Source organism: Alternaria conjuncta (genome assembly GCF_024043145.1).
Source record: "Alternaria conjuncta strain BMP 0040 chromosome Unknown scaffold_7, whole genome shotgun sequence".
In the NCBI taxonomy this organism is placed as follows: domain Eukaryota; kingdom Fungi; phylum Ascomycota; class Dothideomycetes; order Pleosporales; family Pleosporaceae; genus Alternaria; species Alternaria conjuncta.
The window spans coordinates 1,067,286-1,079,430 of NW_026250096.1; the positions used below are offsets into that span (position 1 = coordinate 1,067,286).

A 12,145-nucleotide genomic window follows, 5' to 3' on the forward strand; every position below is an offset into this window, starting at 1 on the left:
CCCAGTTCCCAGTCAGTCTTCTAAAGCACCGAAATCCTATGCCCGACTATCATCAGACTTTGATACTTTTTAGATAGATTGAACTACTGAAGAGACATGATCTATAGTACCACGAGCGGAGGTTCACGAACGCCGACTGGCTGGCTTCTTCCGCGCTAACCGGATTCGAAAAAAAGTTCGAGATCCCAAAATTTCCTAAGCTTCGTAACTTCAACACCAATCAACATATACCGCCAAACCCGCCGACGCCATGGATATCGACGCCGCAGAGACCAAGGTGCAGATTCGCCTTACGACGCGCGATGCTGCTCTGCAGATTTCGGAGGAGCCGAACATCCTCTTGGTTCAAACATGTGAGTAGAAATACCGGAAGCCTAGTCGCATGTCACGGCCTCTAGCCACCTACTGCAGCATGTTCGCGTAGAAATGCGAGCCGTCGCGACTACGCTGCTGTGGTTTCAGGCTACAAAGCGCTGCGCATTCCGTCCAGATCCAGAGCTAACGCGGATGCGCCCACAGCTTTGACTCGACACAAGCTTTCCACACTTGTGAACGAACTTCTGCACCGCGATGACGGCAGTCGCATACCCTTTGACATCCTGATAAACGGCGAATTTCTCCGAACCACAATCGACGAATTCCTTACCAAGAATGGTATCAATGCCGAATCGACGCTGGACGTTGAATACACGAGGGCTTTGGTGCCACCGCTAAACGTCACGAGCTTCGAACACGACGACTGGGTTTCGGCCGTGGATGTTTTGTCAGGAGTGCAAAGTGGGCAAGAAAGGATATTGAGCGCAAGTTATGACGGACTGTTAAGAGTTTGGAATACCTCGGGCGATGTTTTGGCGACTTCAGAGGCTCCCAACAACGGTGGTCGAATTACAAGCTTGAAGACGGCTAAATGGTTGTCGGAGAAGAAGATGGTAGCTGCGGGGCTGGACAATACCGTGCGTGTCTACAAGTACGACGATGATGCGAGGACTATCACCACAGCTCTCGAGCTGTTCAACCACCGCTGGGGTGTAGAAGACGTCGCAGTCCATGCGCCTTCGAGTCGCATTCTCTCCGCCTCCTCGGATACCACTATCTCGCTGTTCTCGAGCAACGCAAAGGAGAACCCCGTCGCGCCGGCGAATTTCCTGCCCAGTTCAACGGCTGCGTCGAACAAGCGACAGAAGCTTTCAAAGCCCGATCGCACGGTCCCCGCTCGCGGAGCGCTGGCCACATTCAGCGGCCACACTTCGCCGGTATCTAGCGTCATTTTCAAACCAGATGATGCTACAGTCGCATACTCGGCATCTCACGACCACACACTCAAAACCTGGGATCTGCCTACCCAATCGTGCGTAGACACCCGAACGACCGGTCACTCGCTTCTCTCCCTATGCGCCATCCCCTCCCGAAATCTGCTTGCAACCGGTACCTCAGCACGACACATCACATTGGTCGATCCCCGCGCCTCTGCCACGCAAATCAGTGTCATGACACTACGAGGCCACAAGAACGGTGTTGTTTCTTTGGATACGGATCCATCTTCCGAGTACAACCTGGCATCTGCTTCGCATGACGGAACCGTTCAGATTTGGGATCTCAGGAACGTCAGCACGGGCGGACAGGTTGGAGAAGGAATGACTGGTGAGAGTGTGTACACGATCTACAGGCAAGGACGCGAAAGTGCCAAGAGTCATGGCGAGGGCGCGAAGGTCTTCAGCGTAAGATGGGATAGTGCAGTGGGCATTGTCTCGGGTGGTGAAGATAAGAGGGTGCAGATTAACCGCGCTCTCGGCTCGTAAGAGTTGAAAGTTCTCGCTGGTAGAAGTGCCATCGTATGGGTGTTTGGGCGCATATCGTAGATACCATTTTGGCTAGGGAAAAGTGTAGCTTCAATTCTTGAACGCGTTGCCCTCCATCGATGTTTCATTTGACTTGGGTGATGCTTCTGCAAGCGATTCAGGCCGCAGAGACCTCAGACTCGTGTGCAGCACAATGCTTTCCCCCGTACGTGGGTGAACGCGATCAAAAGGGTATCAAGTAACCGCTCCCACCAACCACCTCCATTCCTCTTTCACAGTCATCGTTCTCCCCTGTTGGCGCACAGCATTCATCCTGTGCCCACGGCATCATAGTGTTGTACACCCTCTTCAGCCCAAGTCTACCATAGACTGCCAGTCGCGCTCGTAGTTATTCGATAGACGCATCTTATACTTGCACTCCGATGTCTAACCAAGAGATCCCATCTCAGTCGTCGCAACTCATACCAAATGTCCCGGCAACAAGAAATTCGCAACACCCTCTTTAACCGCATACTCGTGCTCACACGCCCCGCACACCAGCTTGCCTTCTTGTATACACGTCTCAAGCAATATCCTGTGTAGATCCTTCGCTGTCTGGCTTGGTTCCTCTTCTATCTCTTCGGTCGCGCCCGCTGGTGTCGCATCCGTGGTGTCTAACGCTAAAGCGGAGGAAGAAGTAGGTTCGACGAGATCGGCGGGCGTGGGTGCTGTTGCGGGGAGTTCAGGAAGACCAAGCTATTTGTCACATATCTGTCAGCTTGCTGTTCAAAGGTTTCGGAGTATCTGTATCTCTTTGGAGACACAATGCGCGTGGGCTTCGCGCCTGGTGGGTGCATTTTATTTCGCGTACCTCGCTGCATATCCCCCTCAACTCATCCCACATGATCCTCGGTAGTATGTTCTTGAGAAACGCGAGGTTGACATCTGCTTCTACGATTTCGAGTTCGGCATCGCGGGGGTGGAGCGGGAAGGACGCGGGGTTGGTTTTGCAGGTTTTGATGGCGCATGTGAGGAAGTTGAGGGTGAGGAGCTTCATTTTGTGTGTTTTGTTACGAAAATCGGGTTGGATTCGGCGCTTTCGAGTTCCGTAGGTTTGTTGTGAAATGCGTGGTTTTGGCACTGGTTTGGGGCTGGACGCTTTGCGACAAATAATTTTTGGCCGCGGGAATGTTGTCTCCTACTCCCAGCCCTGTGGAGCCAATCAGAGCCTCGCCTGTAGGGGGTCTTTCCCGGATAGGAAGGTATGCGAAAACTGTGGATTGCAGCAGGGAGGGCAGTGTGGAGACCGCTAGCCCTGTAGACGAGGCCCTGATTGGCTCGACAGGGATACTTTCCCGATCGGGCAACTATGCAAAGACTATCGATCGCGTAAGAGAGAGAGAGCAGAGGGCAATATAGAGAGAATGCAGGTTACCTAACTATAGAATTTGCTAAGGTAGACTATAGCTAAGATACTAGGCTACTTTATACTAGCGTGTATATATAAAATTATATTTAGATTATAATTTAAAACTAAACTTTTTTACTTCTTACTTACTTACTTACTTACTACTTACTAACTAACTAACTACTATAGTATTATATAGCTTTATAAGTAAGACTATTAAAAAGCTATTTTAATATATTTTAAAAGCTTTCTAATAATATATAAAATAATTATAAGTAATACTTAGCCTTTACTACTTTACCTCTAAGTTACTTTAGCTATAAATTTAATAACTAGAACTAGCCTATAGTTAACTTTAGTAAAGTTATTTACTACTATAAAGAGTTTAGCGCGCTATATAAAGTAAATTATATTAAAATACTTTTATATTACTTTCTAAACGCTTTTTAATAATATATAAAAGAGAATAAAGTTTTATAATTTTATTTATATTTACTTTTTTAATATTTATAAGTTTTATAAAGTAGTACTTTTAAAAAATAAAAAAAGTAGACTAAACTAGAGAGTTATTACTTTTACTAAGCGTAAGTATTAAAATACTATTATAATACTTTTAGAAAGCTTTCTAATAATATATAAAATAGTATAATAGGCTCTAAGTTAAGTATAACTATATTTTTACTAAGCGTTAAGCTACTACTAAAGCTACTACTCTAGCTTACTAATAAGCTTTTATAATAGTTAAGAAGTTAAAGCTAATTTTAAAATTAACTAGTAGTTATAAAGAAAAAATAAGTAGATTAAAACGCTATTTAAATACTATTTAAAAGCTTTCTAACTATACTTTATAATTTAATCTTAAGTAAATAATAAGTATTATACTTACTACTAGTTATATTATACCTTACTTTATCTATATAGAAAAGTATAAAACTAATAGTAAGAGTAAAAATACTAAAATACGCTTTAAATACTTTACTAATACTTTTTAGTCTACTACTTTAAGTATAAAAGAAATAGATTTAGTAATAAAATTAATAGTAGCTATTACTATAAGAATATTAGCTACTAGAAGTTATCTTAAATATATAGTTTCTAGTAAGTCTAATAGTATTTTATAAAATAGAAATATCTACTTTTTATAAAAAATCTTTCTAAGCTTTAAAATTTAAAATAATATATATTTTTATAGTTTTCTTAAAGTAAATATACTAAAAAGTATTAGAAGAGTATTTAAAAAGTATTTTAGTATACTTACTAGTTAATTTCTTTTTCTTACACTAACTATATACTTTAGTAATACTTTACTTTAAAAGTATCTTTCTATAAGTATTATAGTTTAGCTAAATAAGTAAAAAATATAGCTTTTAATATAATAAAAAGGCTTAGCTTACTACTTTTTTTTAAACTTTATAATTACTTAATTTATATCTTAGTAAAGATACTACTAGTATAACTTCTACTTTTTTACACTTACTACTTCTTAAAAAAAGTAGCTTTAAAAGTTTAAGCTTTTTAAAAAGCTTTTAAGTTAGTAGTAAAGGTATTAGAGTAAGTAAGTAAAAAGAGTATATTAAAAAAGTAATTAAAATACTTTTTTATAGTATATTCTCTTTAGAAGTCTCTTTTAGCTAGCTACTAGTAGTATAGATTTTTAAAATCTTTTTATAAAAAATAAAAGTAGCTACCTTTACTATAAGTAATAAGTAGCTAGCCTTTTTAGTCTCTACCTTATACTATAAATAGTACTTCTTAATATAAGTAATAAAAAAGTTATAATCTAAGAACTTTCTCTAAATAGTATTTAGAATATATTTATAGTACTTTTATAAGAGCTAACTTACTCTATAAAGCTTTTTACTATTTTTTTTTTAGTAGTAATAGTAAAAGAGCTTTTTAATAAAAATAATATACTTACTATTACTATCTTTCTCTTTAAACTTTATTAAGCTTTTTAGTAAAGAAAAAAAAGTAGCGTAGTTTTAGTATATTTTCTAAAATATAATTAAAGTACTTTTAGATAGTATTTTAGTATATATATATATTCTAGAGTAGTAGCTTATTACTTATAGTAGGTAGTAGAAAAGAAGAAAAAATAAGAGAGAAAAAAAGATAATAGAGTAAGGTTTAATCTAGAAAAAAATAAGAGGCTAGCCTAGTATCTATACTTTAATTACTTAGCTAATAGATTTAGAAAAGTAAAGTATTAATTAGTAGAAAGCTTTTTAAAAGTATTCTAAAGGCTATTTTCTTCTTAGAGTTCTAAGATAGCTTAATCTCTTCTATTTATTAATACTAGTAGTTATAAGTATTAAAACTCTTATAAAATAGTATACTATAAATAAAGGTGTAAATAAGAAGTTATATAGTATTACTAAGAAGTACGCTAAGATTATAAAAAGAGTAGTTAGATACTTTTTAAATTTTATACTATTTTATAAAAGTTTTAATACTTATAACTACTAGATAGTAATTAGTAGAAGGCTTTCTAAAAGTATTTAAAAGGCTATCTACGCCTTAGAGTTCTAAGGTAGTTTAATCTCTACTTTTCTTCTTTTTATCTTAAAAGCTAGTATTTTTTCTTAAAGTTATAGTTACTACTTCTATAGTTTAAGTTTCTTTCTTTTATCTTTAAGTACTTAACTACTTTTTACTATCTACTACTTTAAAGCTTAAAAGCTAGATAGACTTAGAATATATTAGAAAAGCTTTTTAAAAGTATTTTAGTTTACTTACTTTTATTCTCTTATTAGAGATAAGCGCGCTAGAAAGAAGTATACTAAAAAAAAGCGCGCTAGTAAAAATCTAGTAACTAAGCTAGTCTAGTATTTTTAACTACTTTTACTTTTTATAAACTATTAGCTATACTTAAGTATATAACTAAAGAAGTTAGCTAACTTAAAAATAGTTTTATTATCTTCTAGAATTATAATATAAGCTAGCTCTACCTTCTACTCTAGATAGCTATTAGAAAGTACTCTAAAAGCCTTCTAATTATAATATTTACTTACTTTCTTTTACTATAGAGTTATTATATTATTAAGTCTAATTAAGAGTAGTATACTACTTATAGTAAACGCTATATTTAGTTTTTATAAAGTATTATTTAATATTTTAGAGATTTTGTATATAAGCTCTAAATATATAGATTAAAAAGTATTTAGAAGACTTTTAGAAAGCGCTCTTACTTAATAATACTCTTTAGTAGTAATAGACTAATTCTATAGTAGTAGCTTTTCTACTTAGCCTACTTAGCTATATTAGAATAAGATTTTAGCTTATTTTAGATATTAAGAAGTATCTAGCTATAGGCTTAGTATAGACCTATAGTAATAATAAAGTACTTTTTATATTTTATCTAATTTATAACTATATAACTTTTATTATTTAAAAGCTATTAGAAAGACTTATAAAAGTATTCTAGAAATCTACTCTTAAGAAGAGTAATCTAAGTATAGTACTTAGTATTAGAGATAGTAGTAAGAAGAGCTATTATTCTACTCTATATAGAGTCTACGCTATACTTAGCGTCTAGAACTATAAGCTAAATACTTCTTATAAAGTATATAATATAGAATTAAATAGTATAATAGCACTACTACTTCTAAGTATAGTATTTCTTATTAATAAGCTATAAAAATAAGCTCTAGTCTATATAAAAGTATTAGAAAAGTATTTAAAAAGTATTCTATTAGTAACTTACTCTTTATTTACTTATTATTTATATTAATAGTAATACCTAATAAGCTCTTACTATATAAGTAGTAAACCTAGAATTTATACCTTTTTTTAGATATACTTACTCTCTCTTTAATAAGCTAGAAGAACTTTATAAAGCTATTAGCGTAGAGTTTAATACTATTATTATTAGTAATAATTCTCTTTAAAGTAACTACTAGAGAGCTATTAGAATATATTTATAGAGTATTTTAGTACTAACTTATACTTCTTTATTATTTTATTAAATATTATAAAGAGAATCTTATACTATAGTTTATATAAGTGCTTAAAGAATATATTTATTTATTAGATCTTCTATTTAAGTAGAAGAATAGCTTATTAGTCTAAAAAGTAGTAGATTATAGTTCTAGTAGTAGAAGAGTTAATAAAGTAAATATAAGTCTAAATAGTATTAAGAAAGCTTTTAAAGAGTAATTAAGTAGTATTTATTTTTATTAAATCTTAGTGCTTTATTCTTTATTTATATATTACGCTCTTAAGTCTAGCTCTAAAAAGAAACTTAATTATCTTCTTTTACTAAATAATCTACTTAATATAGAACTTATTAGTAAAGACTATACTTATATTCTTTATAGATTTAAAGCTATACTTTTATAAGTATACTCTAAGCTATAAAAAGCTAAGAAACTACGCTAGATAGCTATTAGAAAGCTTTTAAAGAGTATTTTATATACTACTTACTATAATAGGCTTAGGCTTTGCCTAAGTCTTAGCTTAGTATATAGAGCAAAGCTTACTATAAGCTCTCTCTCTAAGAAATATAATATCTTTACTAACGCTTATTATAGCTATACTTTAAGGCTAGTCTATAATATTTATATTTCTTCTTCTTACACGCTATACCTAAGTATTATAATAGTAGAACCTAGTATATAGAATACCTAAAAGTTTCTAGAGGTCTCTCTTCTTATATTACTTTATTAGCTCTCTAAGCAGATAGCAGCTATCTATAAAGTATAGGCCTAGAACTACGTTATAATAGCAACGTTGCGCTCTTAGAATAAGAAACTACGTAACCTTATTACCTTAATGCGCTCTACGCCTAGCTCTATAATATTACTACCTATTACTATAACTATAACTTTATTAGTACTTACGCTATTCTTCTTAGTAGCTGTAGTGCTACTACCTCTAAGTTCTTCTACTACTATAGTAGCTTCTATTTTCTACTATAAGGCCTTACCTTTAGAGAAGCTATTTACTAGTAATAAGATATACTTTTATTTATAGCGCATTATAATAAAATATAAGTTAGATGTAGACTAGAAGTTTATTAAGAACGCAAAGGCCTAGTTTATTTATATTTAGTAGTCTCTCTTAATTATAGTACAGCGCAAAGTTACTCTATTCTATAAGCTTAGTAAATAGAACTATTAAAATCTTATTACTTTTCTAGAGTATCTTAAGTTCTGTTATAGTAACTAGCACTTCTAAAAGCGCGCTTAAGTATAGTTAAATTACTTATAATAAGGTAAAAAACAAAGCTTTACTAACTTTTTTATTTACTTTAGCTAGCTTCTTGCGTAAGTAGGTAGGCTTAGCTAGAGTAGTAACTAAAAGCTTACTAAGCTGCGCTAGGCGCTTAATAAGCGTATATAGGTAGTTACTCTTAACTAAGGCGTTTAGCGTTTAGATTTTAACAGCGCTGTCTAGAAGTATAAGGCTATTATAGTAGATATTAAGACTACTAAAGTAGAGAGTTTATATTATAACTTTACACTTTTAGCGCCTTTAGCTCGCAACTATAATAGTAATATCTAGATAGTAAATATAGGCGCTGTAAAGACTTCTAGTGCCTTTTTAGAGCGTAGCGCAAGTAGCGTCTACGCTAACTAAATCTCTTAGAATATTTTTAATACTAGGCGCGCTTTAGAGGCCTATACTTACTATAGTAAGTAAAGGCATCTTTACTAAAGCTGCACTAACGCAACTATACTATAGGTAGTAGAGTTTAGATATATTATAATAAGAGAGAGATATAGTGTTTTAGAAAACTAGTAGCTTCTAGTCTAAGTCTAGACTAAGAGTAAGTAAGCGCTAACTTAGTAGAGAAGTCTATAGGTAATCTTCTTACTAATAACGTCTATAAGATCTAGCAGTCTATAAATAAGAGCCTATTTCTTATTTTACTACTACTAAATAGCGTTAAAGTAGTGCAGGCTTTAGTAAACTTAGAGTGTAAGTGCTATAGCGCTATTAGTAAGGCAGCAGCCTTATAGCTATAAACTAATTATATTATAATTTCTTCTTAAACTCTTTGCTAGGCTGTAGAGTTCTTAGAGAAGACTATTATTTCTAGACTTATAGCTATAATGTATAATCTAGATAGTTAGACGTTGTAGCTAGTAGCCTATATTATTCTAAGACTTATCTATAACGTTATTTTAGAAAAACTATAGATACACTATAAAGGTATTATTCTTAATATACTCTAAGGTAAACTTTACGTTAGAGTAGTAAGAGGTATAATTGTAAAGAAAACTACTACGCGCCTATTTCTTCTAGAGCTTAGGCCTATAGTAGTATCTATAGTATCTACATTTATATAAAACGCAAAGAATAATAAGAACGCAGCGTAGGCGTTATAGATAATAAACTTTTATAAACTTACTCTTGCTATTAACGCGCTGCGCCTTATTGCACTTACCTCTACGCTATTTAAGAAGCCTATTATAATAAAGCTTTCTAGCAAGCTAGTAGACTTTTAGAACCTTTTTAATAAATCTAAAGTCTTAGAGTTACTCTCTTATAGAGGCGCTATAAACTATTATATTAAGTTAGCTAGGCAGCCTAATAGAAGCTTGCCTACACTTCTTTAAAGCTCTCTTTACTCTATATTACGTAATTAACTATTAGAGCTATAGTAGTAGCTTATAGAGCTTATAGATAAGAGCTAGATCTATACTAGCTTCTCTACTATAGGCGCACTAGTGCTTTTAGTTAAGAAGGCGTTAGGTAGATAGCGTCTCTGCGTAGATTACTACTTATTAAATAAGATTACCTAGTCTAACTACTACCTACTTCTACTAATTAAGAAAACTCTACGTATAATATTATAAGCGTAGTAGTTTACAAAAGTTAATGTATAAGCTACGTTCTATAAGCTCTGCGTAGCTAAAGAAGATAAGCACTTAATAGCGTTCTACACCTATTTTAGTCTCTTTAAGTAGCTTATCTGCCTATTTAGGCTAACTAGCGCCTCTACTACTTTTTAATAATATATTAATAGTACGCTCTCTAAGACTCTAAAGTAATACTTAACTACATATTTAGACAACGTGCTAATATTTATAGGTAGATCGCGTGCTAATTACATAGTAAAGACACACTAAGTGCTTTTACTACTTTAAGCTGCTAGTCTAAATTTAGACCTAGAGAAGAGCGTGTTTATAATAAAAAAGGTACGCTACCTTAGCTATATAGTTTAGGTAAAGAAGGTAATCTGTTTAAACTCTAATAAACTAAAAGTAGTCTAGAATTAGAAGCCTCTACGCACTATAATAGGCGTTTAGAGTTTTCTAGAGTTTATAAACTTTTACTAAAACTTTATTAAGAGATTCTCTAAAGTAGTAGCGCCTTTACATTACCTTACTAGTTAAAATATTCTATTTAAGTAAAGTTCTACTAAGTATAAGGTGTTTAAGTGCTTTAAGGCATGCTTTATTATAGAGCTAATATTAGTCTAGTAAAACCTATTCTAGAATACTATAGTTAAATATAACTGCTTAGAAGTAGCTCTTAGTAGGTGCCTGTTATAGTATATTAATAGCGTTCTTTGCTCTATAGCGTACTACTCTACTACTCTAATAATAAAGTAGTAGAACTACACTATTTATAATAAGAAGCTTCTTGTAGTAGTATAGTGCCTAAAGGCCTAGAGTAGTAAGCTATAAAGTATTTTTTATCTATTTATAGTGTTTACAGACTATAAGAACTTAAAGTACTTTATAGGCTTACGCAAACTTAGTAAGCGCTAAAGTAGATAGATAGAGTTGCTATCTTAGTTCTGCTATAGTCTTAAGTTTAGGCCTAGGTGCCTCTACGCGTAGCCTAACGCGCTAAGCTAACACCTATAGAATTAGCTCTAGAAAGGCTCTAATAAGGTAGTAGTTATACGCTCTATTAATATTACAGCGCTTATATTATTAGAATATACTAGTAATATATATTAGTCTAAAGAGCGTCTTCTCTTTATAAATACGTACATGTAATAGTTATAGAATAAGGCTATTACGTAGAACTATAGTTACGTACCTAGACTATAGACTACGCTAGATAGGTTCTAGAAGTTTTCTGCTAAGGCGCGTACTAACTAGTAGGTTAGCAACTACATAGTAAGTACGTATAGCACACTTCTCTAGTATAGTGTTATATAGCTGCTATTATAGAAGCTCTTAACTACTATAGTTATCTAGCGTACGCATAAAGAGAGTCTAGTAGAGTACTCTAAGAAGAATACTATATTCTAGCTACTACGCTGCAACTATTATTAGAATAGTATATTAGCTAACGTAGCGTAATACGTTTGTAACTACTACTACTATAGCGCATACGTCTTAAGAAAGAAACGTTAGAGTCTTTTATAGCTAATACTAGTTACTGTGTAATATTAGACGTAGATCTCTATAGATTTTATAACTAAGCTCTCTTAGAAGTCTTCTAACTTACTATAGTACCTATTAGTAATAATAGACTAACTATTAAAGTATATATAGTTAAAGGCTATAACGTTAATAGCTATAGAGTATTACGCGCGCGTTTTTCGCGACACCTAGTAGCGTTTCTATAGTTTTCTAACTACTATTATTATAGACTAGAGTTCTAACTAGTTAAGTAGCTTTTAGAAGACCCTCTACTAGCTTGTAGGTATTAACTAGCTTCTATCTACTACGCATTACCTCTAGACTAATAGTAGAATAAAGCGCGTAAACTAGAAAGTTTAGATAGTACTTTGCATAATAGTAAACTTTAAGTAGACTAACTAGCCTACTTATCTCTCTACGTATTAATTAGCGCTAAATAATAAGAACTTCTTAGTTATAGATGTAAGCCTAAACCTACTTCTAAATAGCTATATAGTAGACTTATTATAAAAGACACTAATTTCTAGTAAGGTAGATACTTCTCTAAGTAGCTTAGCTATAAAGTTCTTAAAACACCTACGTAGTAAAGCTAAGTTAGTGCAGGTAGCTATTATATTTTAGTAGTAGCGCTAGTA

General features: G+C 33.3%; 2 protein-coding genes across 2 annotated transcripts; one reads left to right on the forward strand and one right to left on the reverse strand.

Moving 5' to 3' along the window:
• Positions 1-250: 250 nt before the first annotated feature.
• Positions 251-1,799, forward strand: YTM1 (ribosome biogenesis protein ytm1; the record flags this gene model as incomplete). Its single annotated transcript, XM_051469721.1, has 2 exons — positions 251-353; positions 520-1,799. The coding sequence occupies 2 exons, from the start codon at positions 251-253 to the stop codon at positions 1,797-1,799; spliced, it is 1,383 nt and encodes a 460-aa protein (XP_051326552.1).
• A 459-nt stretch (positions 1,800-2,258) lies between these two features.
• J4E85_005477 (uncharacterized protein) lies at positions 2,259-2,835 on the reverse strand (the record flags this gene model as incomplete). The annotated part of the gene is made up of 2 exons (XM_051469722.1): positions 2,259-2,534; positions 2,650-2,835. The coding sequence occupies 2 exons, from the start codon at positions 2,833-2,835 to the stop codon at positions 2,259-2,261; spliced, it is 462 nt and encodes a 153-aa protein (XP_051326553.1).
• Between the last annotated feature and the right edge of the window lie 9,310 nt (positions 2,836-12,145).